This window comes from Xenopus tropicalis, chromosome 5 (genome assembly GCF_000004195.4).
Source record: "Xenopus tropicalis strain Nigerian chromosome 5, UCB_Xtro_10.0, whole genome shotgun sequence".
Lineage (NCBI taxonomy): Eukaryota > Metazoa > Chordata > Amphibia > Anura > Pipidae > Xenopus > Xenopus tropicalis.
Window position 1 is genome coordinate 111,925,817 of NC_030681.2, and position 23,803 is coordinate 111,949,619.

General features: G+C 38.4%; 1 protein-coding gene across 1 annotated transcript in view; it reads right to left on the reverse strand.

Moving 5' to 3' along the window:
* prkci (protein kinase C iota) overlaps window positions 1-23,803 on the reverse strand; it is a gene marked incomplete at both ends in the record, with an annotated part of 43,650 nt that overhangs the window by 12,909 nt on the left and 6,938 nt on the right. The window contains 9 exon segments of the mRNA NM_001012689.1: window positions 4,020-4,117; window positions 6,942-7,118; window positions 9,628-9,686; window positions 11,436-11,490; window positions 12,238-12,375; window positions 12,634-12,719; window positions 14,414-14,464; window positions 14,664-14,753; window positions 18,518-18,639. Coding sequence (NP_001012707.1) covers window positions 4,020-4,117; window positions 6,942-7,118; window positions 9,628-9,686; window positions 11,436-11,490; window positions 12,238-12,375; window positions 12,634-12,719; window positions 14,414-14,464; window positions 14,664-14,753; window positions 18,518-18,639 — 876 coding nt within the window.

Below are 23,803 nucleotides of genomic sequence, written 5' to 3' on the forward strand. Positions count from 1 at the left end.
AGGATTCATTGAGGTCTGGCATGGTGCCGAGAGACTGGCGGATTGCTAATGTGGTGCCATTATTTAAAAAGGGATCCCGTTCTCAGCCTGAAAACTATAGGCCTGTTAGTCTGACATCAGTAGTAGGAAAACTTTTGGAAGGGGTAATAAGGGATAGGGTACTTGAATACATTGCAGTTCACAATACTATTAGTTTGTGCCAGCATGGTTTTATGCGTAACAGATCTTGCCAGACTAATTTAGTCGCCTTTTATGAGGAGGTGAGTAGGAACCTTGATGCTGGAATGGCAGTTGATGTCATCTACTTGGACTTTGCTAAAGCGTTTGATACAGTACCTCACAGAAGGTTAATGATCAAATTAAGGAATATTGGCCTAGAACATAATATTTGTAATTGGATAGAGAACTGGCTGAAGGATAGATTACAAAGAGTGGTTGTAAATGGAACATTTTCTAATTGGACCAGTGTGGTTAGTGGAGTACCGCAGGGGTCAGTCCTTGGGCCTTTGCTTTTTAACTTGTTTATTAATGACCTGGAGGTGGGCATAGACAGTACTGTTTCTATTTTTGCTGATGACACAAAATTGTGCAAAACTATAAGTCCCATGCAGGATGCTGCCGCTTTGCAGAGCGATTTGACAAAATTAGATAACTGGGCAGCAAACTGGAAAATGAGGTTCAATGTTGATAAGTGCAAAGTTATGCACTTTGGTAGAAATAATATAAACGCAAACTATCTACTGAATGGTAGTGTGTTGGGGGTTTCCTTAATGGAGAAGGATCTAGGGGTTTTTGTAGATAACAAGTTGTCTAATTCCAGGCAGTGTCATTCTGTGGCTACTAAAGCAAATAAAGTGCTGTCTTGTATAAAAAACGGCATTGACTCAAGGGATGAGAACATATTGCCCCTTTATAGGTCCCTGGTAAGGCCTCACCTTGAGTATGCGGTGCAGTTTTGGGCTCCAGTCCTTAAGAGGGATATTAATGAGCTGGAGAAAGTGCAGAGACGTGCAACTAAACTGGTTAAGGGGATGGAAGATTTAAACTATGAGGTGAGACTGTCGAGGTTGAGGTTGTTTTCTCTGGAAAAGAGGCGCTTGCGAGGGGTAGTGCTGGGCGGTATACCGTTTTTTTTAAAAAAAACGGTATGAGTTTTAAACATACCGCTATACCGGTATCTGCGCCTCCTGCTGTTTTTCTCCAATCACATCCGGGTTGCGCCCGTGCGTACGTGACGTCGGCACGCATGTGACGTCAGCGCGCACGCGACGTCGCTAGGACGCATCGCTGGAGCTGGAGGAACCACAAGTTGGGTAAGTTCTGCTGGGGGGTTGTGGGGGGGGGTTGTGGTTGGGGGGGCTGGGGGGGTTGTGGCTGGGGGGTTGTGGCTGGGGTTGGGGGGGTTGTGGTTGGGGGGCTGGGGGGTTGTGGCTGGGGCTGGGGTTGTTGGGGTTGTTGGGGGGGTTGGGGGGCCACCAATATTTATTATTTATTTTTTATTTATATACCGTCAAATACCGTGATACCGATATAATTTTGAAAAATACCGTGATATAAATTTTTGGTCATACCGCCCAGCTCTAGGGGACATGATTACTCTGTACAAGTACATTAGAGGGGATTATAGGCAGTTGGGGGATGTTCTTTTTTCCCATAAAAACAATCAACGCACCAGAGGTCACCCCTTTAGATTAGAGGAACGGAGCTTCCATTTGAAGCAGCGTAGGTGGTTTTTCACAGTGAGGGCAGTGAGGTTGTGGAATGCCCTTCCTAGTGATGTGGTAATGGCAGATTCTGTTAATGCCTTTAAGAGGGGCCTGGATGAGTTCTTGATCAATCAGAATATCCAAGGCTATTGTGATACTAATATCTACAGTTAGTACTAGTGGTTGTATTTATAGTTTATGTATGTGAGAGTGTATAGATTGGTAGGTGTGGGTTAGGTGTGCTGGGTTTACTTGGATGGGTTGAACTTGATGGACACTGGTCTTTTTTCAACCCTATGTAACTATGTAACTATAACTATGTTCAGAACTTTATAAGCAATCTAAACCAAAGGAATTGATGTAAGCCCCTTGGCAATTTACAATTTCTATTTTTAGTGGTCTTTTTAATAGACTGCTAGTATTAGACTTTCACCTCACAGTCGTATTTGAAGATCCAAGTGTCAGCAACCACAACTGTCTGTGCATTTTGTGCGCATGTTCTCAATTCAGATAAAACTACACTTGATAACTTTCAGTTCAAAACAACTGGTATTAGCAAAATGCAAATATCTCAGGAAATAATAAAAAATGTGTGTAAATTGCAACATTGCTTAGAGCAGCATTCTGAGTAATCTAACATAAAATATTTTTTATGTTTTTTTCACTTTAACGTCAAATGAATGAAGGTATTTTGCTGAACCTAATTTATACCATAAAGCTAGTGGCAACAGGAGGCGATCTGCTGCCTTCCGCTTCCTGAATGTGTGTGCGCTGATGGGATGGGATCTGCCGATCAGAGCACACAGAGCAGATGTTGGCACAAAAATCCATACTTTAGCATTCCTGCTCCGAAATCTGCTGTGTGTGCTCTATCAGGCTTATACTGCGTCCGCACACGCATTCAGGAAGGGGAAGGCAGCAGATTGCCTTTTTCTTTTAAAGAAAATCTATGTCCCCGAACAATGTAGGTCTATATATATATCATATAATATCATATTATATAAGACTGCACTCACAGGTCTTGCAAAATGGAAAAAAAAATGGTAATTTATTGAACTGACGTTTCGGTCTCAGCAGAGACCTTTCTCAAGGTTACAGGACAGGAACAAAAGCAGACATAAAGAACCCTCCACAATATGAACTCCAATAACATACTGGTGTACCAAAATATTTACCAAGGGCCTCTAGCTGCCTCTAAAGTATTATTTGAACATTGACTATATATGAGGTATCCATGGGGATTGTTAGTCATTGCCTGAGCCCCCTAACCTCCTATACCTATAATGTCCTTGCTACCACACCGAATAGCATGCCAATCACAGACACTGTTGGGGACTTCACCAAGTTCTGGCCCTTGCTTGGGCCCCCCTAGTCTGTTAATATAAAAGTAACCGGTGGTGCATTCTTTTCTCTAGACCTGCCTTTAATTTTTCCTGCCAGTTGGGGCTGATATATCCCTGAATATGACACTACTGTATGGACTCTGCCTCGCTATGAACATATATATATATATATATATATATATATATATACATACATATACATACATATACATATATATACACACACACACACACACACACACACATATAAAAGTGCAAGAGAGGCCAGCACTCACGGGGCTTTTAACACCATGTCATGAAGACAAAAAGAGTTATTATAGCATGGTTTCTTTATTAATCCGACGTTTCAGTTCCAAGCTGGAACTTTCATCAGGGAAAACAGCACTGTACATGTACACCAACATTTAAAAGCTTTTAAATGTTGGTGTACATGTACAGTGCTGTTTTCCCTGATGAAAGTTCCAGCTTGGAACTGAAACGTCGGATTAATAAAGAAACCATGCTATAATAATAACTCTTTTTGTCTTCATGACATGGTGTTAAAAGCCCCGTGAGTGCTGGCCTCTCTTGCACTTTTATTTGGATTTTTTGCATGAGCACCCGGGCATTCTCCTCACTGTTTGTGGTGTGCTACCTTTGCTGGAAGTATATATATATATATATATATATATATATATATATATATATATATATATGTGTGTGTGTGTGTGTATATTGCAGTTTTGTAAGAATATTTAATAGGCCACCTAATATGACATAAACTGTTTGTTGGCTAAGTATTCCATTAAGAAAACTATATTTGCTATTAGCCTAAGCATTCATCTGAATTCTAATCTCCCAAAAATGCTGAATCTTAAAACGAATCCTGTATATGACACATTCCTAGTGAAAAATATGGCATAATGACGGTGAAAATATTTTCTTTAACTGGGCCAGTACATATAAAGGAAAAAGAAACCAGTAGGGTTACCTGCTCTCTGTCTGGAAGCAGGAGTGTAGCCCAACTAGGAAAGGGTGGTTTGAGGCCTGCTCGAACACATGCTTCTCTGTCTGCACCCAGTCAATATCCTGAAGGAACAAAACAAATAATTACCTACGTGCAAAATAGCAGGTCAGGTGGTGTGCATTATACCAAATAATATTATTGTTTTAAAGACAAAAACTGTTATTAGCATTGGCATGTATGCAATAAGGGAATACTGCAGCAAAAGAGTAGACTAAAGCATAATAGCCAAAATACATAATCACACACACAAATACATAAGATCTGCAACAGCGACCATAGCACCTCGCTCTGCTCATTCAACCCCTAAATGGCCTGATCAGTTTAACAGCAAGCACGTGTTAGCACGTCTCAGCTGTACCCATATGCAAAGCCAATGTGACAAGATGGAAAACGAAGATGGTGCCATCACACTTTGAAGTAGCAGAAAAGGCTCATTGTGTATCTGTGGCTGGTTTATAATTAAAAGCATGTTTCACAGCTGTTTAGAGAGATCAGACGGCTTAACCTTCCAAAGCAGAAGCAAGGGTTCTCAGACATTCCCTGAGATCTGCTGGCAGCTCACATCTAAATAATACAGGATTATACAAACCAAGAGCTTTCTAGGAATCAGATGGAACATTTGTGGTGTTTGATTTACGTTTTTAACTCTTCAACAGGGAAAAAAAACCCGTAGAAAATGTATAACTCAAATTTTTTGATATACAGTATGTCTGTATGACTTGCTCTCTCTGTTTCTGTGTGTGTCCCTCCCTCTCTCTGTATGTCTCTCTCTTTTTTTCCCTCTGTCCCTGATGCATTCTGAGCATCCCCATCTCTACCTGTTTCTAGCCTTGTATATATTGTTTCCTGTCTTCCTACTCCTCTCTATGCATACATAAACTCACGTTTTCATCACATAGTTACTGAGAAACAAAATGACATACAAGTACTTTCCAGTATTTATAACAAATATGTTTATAATCAACAGTTGAAATTTGTGAAAGAGGATGCATGGTGGTGCCCAAATTGCAGGGGTGACACAATCTGCGGGGGAAAGTGTGGAAAATGATGACAGTATACGCTACACAATCCAACACTTCATGCGCAAACAAGAGCAACAGTCACAAGTCAAGGCCACCAAATGTGACAGACTGACAACTGCTAAAATTATCACCAAGCAACGCCTCTCAAATTAAGCCTGTAACTGAACACACACCTACAAATGCTCAAAATTCCATATTGCAGAATTTTTTTTAATTGCAAATAGAAAAAATGTGGTCGGGTGAGTGCTCTACATATGGGCTGGTATGTTTGATCCCAGAGTTGATAAAGTACAGGTTGATCTGTTATATGGACAGAAACCATATTTAAGAGTGATTCCATGAACACCAACTTCTCACCAGTTTCCCATCAGAAAAATAATGCATGCCAAGAAACACTTAAAGTAGAGTTAAAGGTTGAAAAAAGAAGTAGGTTAGAAATGATACATGATTTGCTTTGGGTTTCTTTACTAGCCCAAGGCTACCACAAACTGTTAGCAGTGCAGACTATGAGGATGCCACTAGTATCTTCCCATGTTCTTTACTTTTGATTTACAGCACGTTTTGGCTGATCACTTAGGATCACGATATAAAGTGTATTATATGATTTCCGATGACCCCCTATATTTTGTTTTTCATCAAGTGCACAGAAAACGCTGAACATGTGAAATATCACGGACACTCAAAATATAGCCTAACAAGATCCAAGATTCTGAGCTCCTGTGGGGAAGTCTGAAGTATGGATCATTACTGAAGTTTGAACCTATCTGTCTCTAGGCTTAGTATTAGGGATGCACCGAACCCAGTTTTTTGGGTTGGGCCAAACCCCCAAATCCATCCCAAGGGATTTGGCCAAATACCAAACCAAATCCTAATTAGAATATGCTAATTAGGATCTGGAAGGGTTAAAAGTTTTTCACTTCTGTGTTTACATGGACATTTAACCCTTCCAAATCCTAATTAGCATATGCAACTTTATGCTAATTAGGATTTGGATTCGGTTCAGCCAGGACACGACCAAATCCATACCCTGCTGAAAAAGGCCAAATCCTGGCCGAATACCGAACCGAATCCTGGATTTGGTGCATCCCTACTCAGTATATAGAATACATTATCCCTAGCCATATACATTATTGTAAAGGAGAAGGAACAGAGTATATGTCTATCTGTTTTGTCTCTTGAACAACTTCTACCACAGATGGCCATAAGCTAACTGGCATAGCTGCAATGTTCTTGTTCACTTCTGCCCTGAATCCTGCTAATATTTAAGCTTCCCTGCACCAACTATAGGCATAACTCCAAATGGCAATGTCTATTAGCCACCACAATTATGTGATTACACATTCGAAAGGCTACTGGGTTACATTGTATTGTTTCCAAATGTGAAATGGAGTGCTGCAATATAGTAAAACAAGAGTAAATGAAGTATACGAGTATGAATATTTCAAGTACGCTGCTCTTCCTAATGCAATTAGCTTTAACATAGCAAGTTCTAAGAACACAGAAGATACAGGTTGATTCAAACCAAGGCTACATCAAAAACACAGTAAAAATACAAGGTATAAAGTATACAAAAACAGAGTTACAACTGGAGACGACCATAAACAGAGCATTTTCCGTGCTTTTTTATGGGGGATTTTGAAACAGTTCAACTGAGTTCTAAAAAACTCTGTTTTGGCTCCAGAGTATCACATAGGTTTGTGATCTAGAGTAATTTTTGGGTGTACTGTTTAAAGTCACTGCTGGGTGCCTTGTCTGCCATCTACAGGATGAAATATGCATTATTTTCTACCTTCCCAGCTCTCCTCTCCACTCTCAAATTTTTGTACACATTCCCTTAGAAATTATAGAAAAATGAAACACCCACCTCATCATCATTAACAAGCTCCTTTTTGACAACTTTCATTGCATAGATTCTCTCTGTTTTCTTTAACCGGACAAGCAGAACTTTAGCATAGCTGCCTCTTCCAATGACCCGCATAAGGTCAAAGTCTTGCAGTCCCAGGCTAGACGGGGTCTTTCCACTCTCCCTGCTGTTCATTGCCTGCACAAAACATTACAAATAACATGAGAGCAGTCCCTTGCCATTAATAAATTAAACCCGATTCTAATACTAGCTGCAGTAAAAAAAAAAAACATACAAACCATTATAATGCATGAAATGTTACTTTTAGAGTGCTCTAAATGCAACACTATGAAACACAAACAAACCAAACAATTCCAAAGGCACCCTTAGGGGCACATTTACTAATCCACGAACGTCCGAAAAGCGTCCGAATGCGTTTTTTTCGTAATGATTGGTATTTTGCGACTTTTTGGAGCGCTCAATACGAAAAAGTTGCGACAATTCGCGAAAGTCGTAATGGCTATGCAAAAGTCGCGACAATTCACAAAAGTCATAATGGCTATGAAAAAGTCGCGACAATTCGCGCAAGTCGTAACGGTGACGAAAAAAATCGCAAAAAATATGAAAAAGTCGCAAAATGTTTGTTTCCAATCCGATTTTTTCCCATTCGGGATTCGGATTCGTGGATTAGTAAATCAGCTCCTCAGTCTTTAGTGATGTCTAAAAGTGATACTGACAAAGTGGCTTAATATAAATTAGGGTAAGTTACTGAAGTGTGAAGTAAAAGGAATTCCATGTAATTAACCGGTCTAGTGTCTCTACAGATCTTTGTATTTCTGACTTGATGAAGGCAGTTCTTAATCTATATAATTCACAATAAATCCAAGGCCCAGGTTTGGTCCCTTCTCCAGAGAGTTGAAAGTTTTCATTAATTTGTACTCCCATACCTTCCTTTCATTCTCTGTTTTAAAGTTTCCCTTAAGGACCAAGATTCTTAAATCGTTTATGGAGTGGTGAGGGCTGTTAAAATGGTTCCCTACTGGTGTGTCCACTCTTTTTTTAGTTATAGTAAAGCGGTGGTGTGTATTTCTCTTTCTCAGGCTTTGACCAGTCTCTCCTATATACAGTCCTCCTGTTGGGCATCAAGCACACTGTATTAAATACACCACATTGGAAGAAGAACAGTTGTACTGGCCATGGATGCTGTATTCCTCTAATCTGTCTGGAATCTGTATACCACTCCATGGAAAAGTCAACTACTGGTCTATGCTGCAGGCCAATCCCCTAGTGTGCTGCAGACTTTCTAAACTGGTTAGAATGTTAGACTGAAATATTACTCACACTTACCAGAGTGGGTTTAGGAATAGAAACAAGGGTGAAAAGAAATTGTGTCCCACACACATATTTGAAAATCCAGACCTTTGTTTTAATTACAGCAACACAAAGAAATACACCACATTCCTATATGGTGTATTTTATGCTGTTAACAAATGTGCACCGCTCACCTTTGGGCTGAAGTAATCATATGATAAAATGCGCCATTGGAAAATGAATATTGAGTCAAAATTATTGTGTGTTTCTTGTCAGATTTTGACCCGGACAGCCTGGGGTCAGGGCTTGCGGAGACTGACACACCAATTGCCATATCATAGCTCCTACCCCATAAGGGCTGTTTAAGTCATTATAGGGGTTGTCAAATAAAAGGCTTACTTATGATTATGATGATAAAATTCCTTTAACACTTTCAATTGTTGGTGCTAAAGTTCCTTAAAAGAAACAGTTCAGTGTAAAAATGAAACTGGGTAAAATAGATAGACTGAGCAAAATAAAAAATATTTTAGTTAGGCAAAAATATAATCTATAATGGCTGGTGTGGGCAGATGCCTAACATAAAGAGCCAGAACTCTACTTCCTGCTTTCAGCTCTCTAAGCTCTTAGTTAGTCGGTGACTTTAAGGGTGGCCACATGGGACATAACTGTTCAGTTAATTTATGAGTAAGCAGGTCTGATTCGATAGCAAACTAACTGAACAGTTAGGTCCCATATGGCTCCCTCTCAAGTCACTGATCCGGCCATTATGTTAGACATCTGATCACTCCAGCCTTTATAGATTTCTAACTGTGCAAAATAAAAAATGTTTTTAATGTAGTTAGTCTATTTTACCCAGTTTCATTTTTACACTGAACTGTTCCTTTAACACAGATAAAATACATGTGGTCTTTTGTCATTGTACACATTTCTCCCAATCTTTAATGTTCAAAAAATACCATGAATGTGCACAATTTAGAGACTGCAATGTTAGATGCAAGGCTATTGTTGAAATTCAGAAGGCTTGCCTTATAATTGGATTTCCGCTTATTTACATGTCTGATCATTTGACGTTTCAGATATATTAAAAAAATATTTTAGGGCAGGTATAAGTAAAGATTCCACTCACAATATGCCAAAGGCCATACAATTCATATATTTGTAAATAAAAGTTTAAAAAGCTTAACATACTCAAAGATATATAAGAGTCTGTGACATCCTTTCTTTAATGTACAGTCAATAAGTGCTATCATGCGTGACACATGCTGCTTTTCTTCCCAGAATATGCTCATTTCAAAAGCCATTCTGCGGCAGCAGGGTAATTCCCCAGTCAATAAGTAAAGAAAAACCTATTTGCACAAAGCACATTCCTGAGCATTATGCAGCACTTAGCTCTTACCTCTTTCTCTTCACCAACTTGATCTAGATTGTCTTGGCTTCTTGGTCTGTATGGCAGTTCTATAGAAGAGGGGAAATTACTGTAGTTTATTTGTACATACAAATATTAGTGCATTCCTAACAAAAAATATTGTACAGGTGTAATTTGTTACATTTTGTTTTAAAGAGATACCGACACCAAAAATTAAACCCTTTTTCACATTTTGCGTGCATTTATAATTTTGCCATTTAAGTGTACATTAATACATATTAAAGAGTAGTTTTTTTAGTGTCAGTGTCACTTTAAAGAATGGAGAAATGTGTGTTGTTAAAGCAGTAGTAAACCTGTAAATGAATGAATCTGTTTATTCATTTCTGAGCAACTGTTAGAGACAGCGCAGGGTGCCCACATAGCCAATGCAGTGTTTTTTTCTTATTATGTTAAAATATCTATGTTGGATCTATTATCCTGTTATGTTCTGTAAAAAAATATATTCTTAATTTTTAACTGATTTGCTTATTTTTTAACATAATAAGATGATAACTAATCCAAGTTGATTTTTTTTTTATTTTTAGTAGCTTCAGGAAATGGTACCACAGTACAGAAAGAACAGTTATTTGGCAATGTCATGTCCCGAGTTTTCATCCCATAACTACACTAGAAAATAGGTAAAGTCCCCTCTGGTCCCAACATAGACAGGCAGAAATTAATGGTCAATCGTGTTCTTACTACTCAGTCACACTGTTTGCTGGGGGACTTAATTGCACTACAGACTGCTGACAGGCAGTGTAGGACTCATGTACAATGAGGGGCCTTGATGTGGCACTAAACTTACATATTTTGGCCAAAATATTGTACTAAGCCCCTTATTTTTTGTATAAATAATTTTTTTAAAAGGCAAACTGAACACTGGCAATCTTTTTCCTTTTTTGTGTACAAATAACAGATTTTTATCATTTCAGAATGTGGGTTAGACCAAGTGCTGGCACTAGGTTGTTTCTAGCAGCGTGGGATAGACAGAGCATTTTCTGTGTAGGCAAGAATTGATGGTTGGGAGATGAAGAGAAAATGATTGGACCCTTTGGCGACTTCATAACAAATCACTTTAAGTATTACAACTAGCAACAGTTTGCCAATATTGGGTTTAATGTTTTTAAGGTGACATCCCCTGCACTATACCGATTGGACTGGTAAGGTGAGCGTATGTTGATTTCAAAAGTAGATGTAGTGAGTAGATGAGTATTAACACCAGAAAGTACTAACATTTAATGGACAGAGGTACCACTTGAACTAGGGAGTCTTTCTTTGGGCTTCTTGAATTTGTGGTTGCAAATGTTATGTAATATTTAGTATATTCAGACTTGCACATGGTAGTCTTGTACCCTAATTGAATACCACCTCATACCTAACAGTCAACACATAAGAACACCATCCAATTCACTCACTTTGCATCTAACTGACCTGCTTCTAGAAATAGGCAGATGGTGTCTGAAGGTACAATTACCTCACTGGTAAACATTTTTAGTGACTTAAATAAAAAAAATGGCCTAATGAAAAATATGTAATTATTAGCAATTTTCTGATATAGATTAATGACAGACTGATTAAGTCATTTGTGGTTCTGAGTTTTTAAACAATGTTGCAGAAGTCAGTTCCCCTGGCAGTGAATAGCAAGGGACAGACACTAAAAATGAAATTACAGCTGCTGATAAGAATGATATGTTCTTTTTTATGCAAATTTTTATGGTTTAGTTGACATCCCATTCAAATTGTAGGTACACAAATTATTTTGGGTTTAAACAAGAAAGGTTCTGTCCATGTGTTTTTACCTGGTTCGCTGTGATCAGAGTGCATGCCTGGTGGATCCATTGGTATAACAGGTTCCTGCAGTCAGCAGAAATCAGAGACTTGTCAAATCCTTGTGTATTAAAACACCCAGTAACACAATTTTTTCTTAAAAAAAATGAATATAGTACTTTATCTACATTAATAAATAATAACTATCAAAATATTTTCTGCTTCTTGTTTTTTTTAATTATTTTGTAAAGGAAATGTTGTGTATGGTACCTAAAGCAATTACCACTACTTGTAGCAGCTATTATAATGTGGCTACTCACCCTGGGTTTTTCTTTTTTTCACTTTATGACCCACCACTCCTATGAGTATATCTTGAAAAAATATGCTGTGTCAGCCAGATATGAATCAGACTATCTGGAAAATTCAGTTAAGTGTGGACCACATACAATAGTGAATATCTGTTCTTCTGATCGTCCAGCACCAGCCCTTATATGATCGGATTATTGGCTAGGAATCCAAATAATTGGCTCACAGCAATATGGCCCACTGCCTGGGCAGACAAATTAGCCAAAAACCCACTTAAATAGTTTATTTTGTAAATATATTTATTCAGCGTTTTTTTTTATTTCTTGTCCTAGCAGCTAAATATATAACAGGTATTTTTCTGTTAGTTTTCGCATGTTAAGAATTTGGAAAAATATTTTATGTTGGGGTTGTCAGCCATATATTCAGATAAAAATATATAGAGTACTGTGTATGCTAATTGCCCACAAATAAGAATGTGCCCTTAGGAAATAATCTAGGGCATCAGTCACAGTGGCACATATTACTTACCGCTATTGTGTGTCGGCCACATTCAATGGAAACAAGCTTGTGACATTTTTTATGAACAAGCAGTTTACAGTTGATGCATTTATAGCCCTGACGTCCCAGCCCCCATATTCGGTCAGTGCAGATGGCGCAGTGCGCTCGCTGGAAAAAAATTATACATGGCATCAACACCAATCCAAACACTTCCAGGCCAACAGGCTTCATAGTATAGCAGCCACCCACACATACATTAGTTTGCCCTGTGTAGGATGCTCTTTTTCTCTAATAGACTTTTTCATTATCAATCAAGAAATCAGTAGTGTGCCAGAGAGGTTTTATCAAGCTCTTAAGAAAGGTAATAAAAAAAAAAGTTATCAAGAAAGGTAAAAGAATACACAGAAAAATTATATTTATAATCACCCTGTTAAATCTCTTGGCCTGGAAAGTGTGACCATTTGCACAATAGAGTTTTCTCCATCTTCTGGCTCCACGTCGATATATGGACTCTAGTAACAGAAAAAAAAAACAACGATCAGTGCCTTAAGCAAAAAAAAAAAAAAAAAAAAAAGCAAAAGTCAAAGACCATTCATTTTACTAAATATACTAAATTCTAAAAGATGAAATATAAAGGGAATGCTTGTCATAAACACACACACACTATAATATATAGGAAGAGCACAGTCAGTGCTCGAAACGTTGGATTTCTTTGCTTAAATAAACGTATCATTTTTTTTGCCAAGTCCTGGTGTGTGCAGCTCACTGTCTTGCTTTATATTTTTTTGCTAGCACCCTGGGCATTTGAACTTAATAGGGTGTGCTCCGTTTGTTCCTGTATATATATATATTTATTATATAGCAATAACGAAGCTACCGGCACTCACGAAACAAAAAGGCAAAAATGTACAGGAAAAGAACTCGGAAGCCGCACTCACAGGTCTTATGAAAATAATAAATTATTTATTGCCAGAAGAGTGAACTAACGTTTCGGCTGTTACACCAGCCTTTGTCAAAGTTGAAGCAACCAATACAAAGCAGCCATAAATACTGTGTCGGGCGGGAAATTCAAATTTCACCTCTTTGTTTGAATTTCCCACCAGACACAGTATTTATGGCTGTTTTTTTTAAATTCATAGGCAGACAAGAGTGTATCCACTTCTTTTTTTATTTATTTATTTTTACTGAACTGACATTGAGGGACTTTTTTTAATTACCTGTATAACAATACAGAGCTCAGTAATGGTAAACTACATAGGCTACATATTTAGGGGACTTATTGATTCTTGCTGTTGCTAACTGAAATCTATATCCTCATTCTCTGTCCTCACATTTAGCAACTTGGGCCCCAATAGTCCTCCTGCTTCTTGCATTTTTAGGCTCAGTGCACTCTGGCACAGTACATGCCGACACGCGGGACCTTTGATGAATTGTATAAAGCACTTGACCTGTGGCCTGTGCTCTCCTATAGTCACAGAAGCCTGTTGTGACTATTTCACAGTAGGGGATGTGTTTTTTGTATTAAGCACAAATATATACTTGCATATGTATCTATATATATTAAGTAATAATATTAAAAAAAAAAATTATATTATATTATATATATATATATATATATATATATATATATATATATATATATATATATATATATATATATATATATATATATAATATAATTTTTTTTTTTTAATATTATTACTTAATATATATAGATACATATGCATGTATATATTTGTGCTTAATACAAAAAACACATCCCCTACTGTGAAATAGTCGCCACAGGCTTCTGTGACTATAGGAGAGCACAGGCCACAGGTCAAGTGCTTTATACAATTCATCAAAGGTCCCGCATGTCGGCATGTACTGTGCCAGAGTGCACTGAGCCTAAAAATGCAAGAAGCAGGAGGACTATTGGGGCCCAAGTTGCTAAATGTGAAGACAGAGAATGAGGATATAGATTTCAGTTAGCAACAGCAACCATTACTGAGCTCTGTATTGTTATACAGGTAATTAAAAAAAAGTCCCTCAATGTCAGTTCAGTAAAAATAAATAAATAAAAAAAAGAAGTGGATACACTCTTGTCTGCCTATGAATTTAAAACAAGCATACTACTTCTTCCATGTACCAAGGACTCTTCCTTCTCGGAGCCCTGTATTACAACAATAATCCATATAATAATTGAGACATAATGAGATGCACTTACTGTCTTCCCCTGCGCAGGGCATGCCAGGCCTCTCTGGTATACATGGGAACACTGCAAATAAGAAAACAATATAATGCAAAGATGTAAGGTATCTATATTTGGCCATGACAAATCTGCACAGTCAGTTCAGAAACACTAATGCTTTTTGCAGCAATGCTGATATTTAAAAAAAAATTACCAACTCTAACATATTGGTGAGATGCATATATTAATATAAAACGTGGCCTTGCATATAATGTATATGTTTTACCGTGGATAAGCAGCTCAGAATCCTTATTCAATTCATACAGACGGAAAGCTTCTTCCAGTTCCAACTGAGAGGAAACTGTGCATGGATCTCCTGCAGGGGAAGAAACATATTTCTGAATCTACATTTTGCCTCTGTTCTACAAATAATTCAACTAAACTTGTAAATATGGAATAAAGGCCTCCTTGGTTATCACTGGGGAAATGAATCAACACTACTGAGAAGCAAAAAAAAAAAACTGGGGCAAAACCATATCAGTCTTTGCATAACATTCACATTAAAAAGGGTAGCAGATGTCACATATTTTGCATTAGTAGATTTTACCCTGTTACTCCCTAAGTTTTAGGGTAAAAATACCCCCTTTTAAGACACAAGCCCATATATGTAAAAAGGTATATAAACACCTAGGCATACACGACTACTCAGATTGAGAGGGAACTGTTATAGTCCGACTCCTTCCCCTCCTTGAGCTCATAGTTTTAGAACACCCCGGTCACCTCGTCCATGTTGAAGAGATGAAGTCCCCCAGTATTCCACAGAATCTGTGTACCCACCACACAGTCCCCTTTTGGGCCACATGTCCCCTTCTGACGCACTCCCTCCTCCAATGCTTTGCATGTCAGGTGATGATTTTATGCATTTAAATGGAGCAGGTAAGTGATGTTTCGGGGACAAATCTGTGTAAGTCATATCTGTTACTGGGAAGGAGGGGCTTAAATCTGGGAGATTCCTGACAAATATAGAGTTGAAATGTCTGGGGCCTTACAGTGCCAAATACAAATCTCTCCTAAAAAAGTTGCAAACTTTAAGCAGAACATGGCACTGCACTGCAGCCATAGAATCTAAACTAAAATGAATGCTGGCAAAAGCTCTTGAGTTTGCACCATATCACAAATTGGCAACTATAAAACTATATAGTGCAAGTCAATATTGTACTTAATTTAAATATAGACCTAAAGGAACTAATAGAAAAGTGTGCATGATTAAAAGTGTGTAGAACACCTTTACATATTTCCTTTTATTTTTGCTACACTTTAGTTGCCCTTTACAAACATGATATCTTTCTCCTAAAAAATTCAATGGGGAAGGGGATGCAGAGAAGCAATGTAGGTTGCATTCATGAAACTAAAATCTTCACACACTGGCTAAAGCAGTGAATGCTAATTCAATTACATTTTGTGACTGATAAAATATATATTTTTTTCTTCACTGATTTACCAGAAACTGCTAAATTTTTATATTTTAATTCATGTTCTGTGTTCTTTTATAGATCGAGCATGTTTTCTTCTGACAGCAATATTGTGTATAGTTATATTTTAAATGCTACTCTGTTGTTCAATTGTCAACAAGCAAAAACATAAAAGGAAGACAATAGGTATACATTTAAGTGCAGGTACTTTGGTTCTGTGGATGCGCATGGTTTCCTCAGGCCTGGCAACATGCTAGCACCAGGTTCATTTCACTGTCTCCATATTCAGGGACACAGCATCATAGCATTTATCCAGCTGTATGACTGTACTGAAATAAGGCAACTGTGCAACAGTTTATTTCAATGCATACATAACGGCAGCGTAATCCAAGAATCATTTATTTTAGTCTTTACCTATTTTGTGATATTTACAGAAATTCACTCAGAGGGAGCAATCCTTTGTAAAAAGAAATATTTACTACAGAACACGGATGTTTATCGTACGTTAACCATTGTGTTGTCTGCAATAGAACTATGCACAGATTATAGCTGGTGGTGCTGTTCAGTGGGAAATAAGTTACCGCAAAAAAACTCCACCAAATAAACCTGCAGCAAGCTATAGACCACAAGTGCCTCTAACCAAATGGTATATTTATTTCTCTTCTCAGTTCTTACTTTTGCCAGAACAAGCCAAGAGAAATTCACTCTTTTTTTGGTGGTGACGTTCATCATACTGAATCCAGTCAATCTAATATTGTCAGTCTTTGCATGCGTGAAGTGAGAAAGTAATGCATGACACTTCAAAGTTATACAGACACTTCATGCACTTAGTGGGGATGCATGGAATTTGGGCCAGAACATGATGTCACCCAAGCAAAGCAAACATACTGGATAGCTGTGGCACTGTTGGCGAAATGCTGCACATTTGGGACCCTTAGTAAGGGTGTATGTACAGGTTTCCTAAAGTCTTATTTGGGGGTTCCTTGCCCTATAAATGGCTCTGTAAAGAAAAATATCCATATTACAATATTTGGCCAAAAGCAATACTTCTGCTGCAGTCAACATTACATTACAGCTCCAATTTAAATGTTTATATGTAATAAATTAAGATATGTAAAGGCAAAACTGTAAATCATTCAGGTCAAAACTATGTCATCAGAAAACACACTTCATTCAGCCACGAAAACAAAAAGTGGTAGAATCACTAAGAAAAAATATACTACATTTTTAGAATGTCTTCTGTAATGTCTTCTGTAATAAATACTAGTATTACCTGAATTACCACCTTGCCATATTTCCTGTGCATCTAAGAATCTTAACCATCCTATCTGCGCATTCTTATCATGACGGAGGCAAGATATGTATCAGCTTTAAAGGGACACTGAAGTATAAAGTAGCATGTAATTGCACATCCACAGTTATATATCATGTTTAGTACTGTGGTCTAGCAAATATTATCTGAACCAAACTGACCCTACAAATATGTTGTAACGGTGGCCACGGATACAGTATTTCAGAGATCATGTTAACCAACTTGATCTTATATAGGTATGGGATCTGTTATCCAGAAAGGTCAATCCTATTGGCGTTAATTAATGTTTCAATTATTTTTAGTAGACTTAAGGTATGGAGATCAAAATTACGGAATGATCCCTAAACAAAACAGTCCCCAGCATTTTGTATTGTATTTTGCCATTTTAAACAAACAAACAAAATTAGAACAACCCTTCTGACATGCTCATTTGGAAAAAAAAAATGCACGAACACTATCTGCTCCCTCATTTATTTTTTATTTTTTTTAAACAGACATACACCAGACTCATTAAAACTATTCCCACCTCCCCTCACCCCAAAGGTCATCTGGTTTCATTGTATATTTACAGATTCTGGATCCCTCTGCTTTCCATAGTGGGCGGTGCACAGATTCTCTGGAAAGCAGAAGGACTTTAAATCCAATAATCCATAACTTCACAATAGAAAAAAGGTGAGAGAGGGGTTTAATAACAATGTGCAACTACAGAGCATTAGTAAAGGGTCCCATGGCTTAGAGATAAACTATCATGGTTTCCTTTCAATCTGTGTAAAAAAAAAAAACTTAAAGCACAAGGAAAGGCTAAGTCACTTGGGGGTGCCAAAATGTTAGGCACCCCCAAGTGACTTTAATCGCTTACCTTTTACCCTGGGCTGGTGCCCCTGTTAGGAGAAAACAGCACCAGCCCGGGGTACCTGTAGCAGAGCGCTTTCTCCTTCCTCTCTCTTCTGCCGGCGAAATCTGTGGGCCGGCGCATGCGCAGTAGAGTGAAAAGCCGAATTTCTTGTTTAAGTTCGGCTTTTCACTCTACTGCGCATGCGCGCGCGAGCGAAGACGGAAGAAGGAAGTGCTGCAGCTACCCCGGGCTGGTGCAGTTTTCTCCGAACAGGTGCACCACCCCGGGGTAAAAGGTAGGCGATTTAAGTCACTTGGGGGTGCCTAACATTTTGGCACCCCCAAGTGACTTTGCCTTTCCTTCTCCTTTAATAAACTTATATCAAAAAGGGGGGTATTTTTTTTTTACTTTAAGTCATCTTGTATGGGGCAAGCCTAAAAGCAGACATATATACAAGTGTACCATTACAGTGGCAATAAAGTTGATTGCACCAAGGTTTACACAGTTCTCTCCTTCATTACCTTCTTCATCAATCCACTTCATGGTGAAAGGCTGGTCGTTTTCAAAAGAGCACATGTCCCGCACCTCATTGCACAGCCCATCAAAGGTTATAGAGGGTTCGAAATGTGTAATCATGATGTCACTGTGGAGAGAGAATAGTCTGGGTAAGAGTCATAAATACCATTCCTCCTCAGATAACTGAAGAAACCCCAACCTTACAATGGTTTCTTGGGACCGAAGTTAAATTTTGATATCTACAGCTATGCAGTATCGACTATAGCAAAAAAATAGATAAATTTAAAAAAAAAACACCACATTCTTTGTAAGAGCATTTAGCTGAACCAGTAAAGAAGTAAAGTGAAGTGAAGATATTGTGAGTTGCATTTTATTCAGTTCCAACTAAATGTCTCAACCCCAATGGTAAAATAAACAAAAGTATTGTGTCTTTATCCTTATGCATGCTGAGAGGTTTGACTTATTGGAGCTTTTAGCGCTAGCCATTACTTGTTGGAATTCCTTCGGATTGGGGGATCTGCTCAGGACACAGTTTATCAATTTGCAGACTTCTGAGAAACCCATGTAAACACTGTCTGACTGAAGCCCTGGGTAACACTGTGCTGTACCCTACATCCTACAATAGAAATAAATGTTTGCAACAATAACACTTTTATAAAGATAAAGAAACTTTTCCATATAAATGTCGAAAAATATTTTTGTAGTAAATATCCCTGTGTCAGCATTTCAAGGGAAGGAAAAACTAAAAGAACAGTAAGACCTGCGGGCTGCGCTTAATTAAAAAGCTGAAATCATCAAAGGGCTACAACTAAAGGGGTTGAGCAGTGGAAGGTTCTCATGCCAAAGGCAAAAGGAATTAGTGGGAGGTATGAGAAAGAAAAGGCAAGGAAAGGGACACAGCATATTTGAAGAGGAGTGACAGAACAAGAATTTAAAGGGGAACTCAACAATGCCGTGCAACTTTTAAATATACATTAATAAAAATGTTGTGCAACTTTTAAATATACATTAATAAAAATGTTTTAACAGTTAACAGTTATTTGTAAATGTAAATGATTTTGAAAACAATTGCTCTCTGGCTATATATTCTCTGTACTCATGACTCTGTAGCCGAAGACAGCTAACAAACAGACTTGAAGTAGATCAGAGAACAGAAAATGATAAACAAATACTGCTTAATAGCAATTACTTTGACAAAGAACTTTAAAGCCACTGACAATGTTTAATGTATATTGGACAGTTGATTAGACTAACAATTTCTTTTATTACGAAAAAACCTGATTTTTGGTGGATATTAGTTTAAAGAAAGAAAAACAGGTGTAAAGGGTCAAAAATAAAGGTTTTAAATAGAGCTTTTAATGAAAATGCATTCAACCTATTCTTTAATATTTCTTATTTATTTTTATTATAAAGCAGTAAAGGAGCTTTATTTTAATTTTACACATTGTACAATTAATTATCTGAGTTTATCAAGAGATATTGAGCTCTATATAAACAACCATTCACCCTTTGTTGTGGCAGTTTTGACTTACAGATAAGAAGTCCATTATGAAGGGGGATAATATGTGCACTGGTGATCTTAATTTCCCTGTTTGTGCTGTTTAGCTCCAAAAATAGAGTATATTTGACCCAATATTGACTTCACTTATGGGCAGAAAGCTATTTCCCTAGTTACTGCAAAACTAAAACTCTTACATACCTGTAATCCCATCGCTTTAACTTGACTCCTGCTAAATCATGGAGCATCATGCTTTTACCTAGTACCTTTCAGTCTGACTACCTAAGCTATGAGTCTCTTGCAATGGATGTCAAAGGCTCAAGAGGTATTTTTTCTTAATTAATCTGAAAATGTGGAAATTAGTTGATTTAGGCTAAAAACCTACAAGAAAATCTACCACGGTTTAAAAATATTAAATCCAAACATGTTTTGCTTTACAGCACCTAAAGGGAAACCTCTCAAATTTTATATTTAAAATGGAAAACAAAGCCATCTGGTGATGTAAAACCAATTACTGCTTTTATCTAGGAACACAACATTGGTCTCTTGCCAGCACAGCATGTTTTGACAAGTCTGTTTATTCTCTCTCCCACCAGTTTCACCCTGGTACTGCTGCTCATTTTATTTAATATCTTCCTTTGCACAAAAGTGCTTTGTCACATTCTCCGTTTGCACAAATATGTACCTGAACTGTTGATCAATCCAATGCTATATACTTTCCAATTAACAGATTAATATGGCAAGGAAACAGGTCTGATTTGGTAGTGCCAGTGAGCTAATTCTCTCTCACTTTATAGCCATCTGTAGCTTACCCACCTACCACTTCTGGGCACCTTTTCCACCTGAATCCTGACCACTATGAAGATACATTGTGGGTACCTGAGCTGGTCCAGCCAGTCGGCTGGATCTCTACAGAGCCAATTCCATTTAAGTGAATACATTAAAGAAGTGCTGTCCAACTGGGGGCCCGATCTTTCTGACTGCTTACCTTTTGTGTAAGCATTAAATGGTATCAGTACGGAAATTAACAGGCCCCCTCATTGTTCACACCTCAGATTGAGGCTGTAGGTCCTTGCATTGTTTACACCTTTTAGCCCATGTGTTCACACCTGTAAGCCCCTCCATTGTTCATACCTCAGATCTAAGCTGCCTGTGTGTGCCATACTCCGCCTGCCCTATGCTGCCTGTGGGTGCCATACTCCGCCTACCCTATGCTGCCTGTGGGTGCCATACTCCGCCTACCCTATGCTGCCTGTGGGTGCCATACTCTGCCTACGCTATGCTGCCTGTGTGTGCCATACTCGGCCTACGCTATGCTGCCTGTGTGTGCCATACTCGGCCTACGCTATGCTGCCTGTGTGTGCCATACTCGGCCTACGCTATGCTGCCTGTGTGTGCCATACTCGGCCTACGCTATGCTGCCTGTGTGTGCCATACTCGGCCTACGCTATGCTGCCTGTGTGTGCCATACTCGGCCTAAGCTATGCTGCCTGTGGGTGCCATACTCGGCCTACGCTATGCTGCCTGTGTGTGCCATACTCGGCCTACGCTATGCTGCCTGTGGGTGCCATACTCGGCCTACGCTATGCTGCCTGTGTGTGCCATACTCGGCCTACGCTATGTTGCCTGTGTGTGCCATACTCGGCCTACGCTATGCTGCCTGTGTGTGCCATACTCGGCCTACGCTATGCTGCCTGTGTGTGCCATACTCGGCCTACGCTATGCTGCCTGTGTGTGCCATACTCGGCCTACACTATGCTGCCTGTGTGTGCCATACTCGGCCTACGCTATGCTGCCTGTGTGTGCCATACTCGGCCTACGCTATGCTGCCTGTGTGCCATACTCGGCCTACGCTATGCTGCCTGTGTGCCATACTCTGCCTGCCATATGCTGCCTGTGTGTGCCATACTCTGCCTGCCCTATGCTGCCTGTGTGTGCCCTATGCTGCCTGTGTGCTAAAAGTAAAGTTAAGAGTATGGAACTTATTCTCGGCAAGCGTTTTTCGGCTTGGCGAAAATAAGTGCCATACGCTTTGTGTGGCATTAGCCTTAACCACTAAATATCATAATCTGGAAGAGTGACAAACCAGAATGAAAAAGGCACAAATAATTTGTAGTAAAAAAACAGGAAACTGATATGTACCATACTAGAGTTCAAAAGGGGAAATAAACAGGTTCAAGAAGACAAACAGCTTAAAAGGAACATGCTTTGTGTGGAGAGAACAGAGCTAGGGAGACCAGTTTTTCTGCTTCCCACATGCAGCACAACTTTCTAAAGGAAGAGGGTGATTATGTCTTTACTAACATTGGATTGAATCTTACTACATAAAAGTTCCATTTTAAGACAATTATTTGAAAATACTGTTTAGAACACTGGTGATTAATTATGTAATAAGGTACCAACTATTTTTAAATAAGAATATTGGAGTCACCAGATTTAATTAACCTCACCCACGCTCACTTCTAATATGTAATACATAATTTACAATAAGGCAAATAGCATCACCAAGAACTGTTTTTAAGGATACATTTTACAGATTATTCATGGGTTTTGCATATTTAAACAATAGAAAACACAAGAGCTGTGAGTATTTTGTAAAGAGCCACGAATTTCCTGCAAACTGTATCCTTACAAATTTTGCTTAGTGATATCATCAGTTATAATTAGTGCTTAGTGATGTCATTTCTGTCACATGACTTGTAAAATATCAGGGTATTAGAAGTCACCTCACCTCGACCTTGAGCCTCGTGTTTTAATATGGTCATGGAACTCCTCTGTGAATTAAAATATCCTTATATTTTACAATAGGACGTACTTTATTCACCATTTAAACTCCCTTGACTATAAGAAAAAAAAAATAGTCTAACTTCTATTCAATCCTATGGGATTTTTAGGATAATTTTATTAAGGGGTGAAAGACAGAGTTCACAATACAATAAATACAATTTGAAAAATCCCATAGGAATGAATAGAAAGTGGGTGATGTTTTGTGGTGAGCTCTAATCTCACATTTTGATAAACCTGCCCATAGGAGTCACTCCAAATACTAGGAGTATAACCTGTATAAAAGCACACACACTTCAGTCTTGTGCCTATATATAGTCATGGAACTCCTCAGTGACTCAGATTAAAAAAAGTGTTTTATTTCCTAAATTGCGACATCACATTTATCTGAGGAAATAAGGGAAGGAAAGGTAGGGGAGGAGAGGGTGGGAAAGGGAAGGTGAGGGGGGGGGGTGAGCAAGTTAGGGTCTTGCTTTCTCAGAGTCCCGACTTGCTGGGAAGTAAGAAATAAAAGTCAAGAAATTGGAACAAAAAGGGAAAAATGGTGTTGTAACTAACTAAATTAAATCAAACAAAGCTTGTTGGAATGCCTTTGTTTTCTTCTTCTCTCTGGGATCTACCTGTAAGTTTTTCTTTTTTTGTTTCAGTTCTGCCTCATCCATATGTCCCTTGGGACATTTTAAACTGCAAAGGTCCCCCATGTGGACGCACCAATCAATATAGGGGTTTCCCAATCTAATGTACAGTGCGAGTAAAATATGGGTTGCTTATTTTTTGTCCTGAAAAGACCTTAAACTCTTTAACCTTTTCAGTGTTCTCCCCATGTCTGGCTGCACTCTATCCCCCACTCTACTATTTCAATATTATTCTTGAATCAACTAATGTATTTTGTTTAGTTGTAATATTGGTGTGTAGGCGCCATCTCAGTGCATTGTGCCTGAGTCTAAGCTTTCAGAAGGAACCAGAGCTACACATTAGAACTGCTTTTGGGTAACCTATTGTTTCTCCT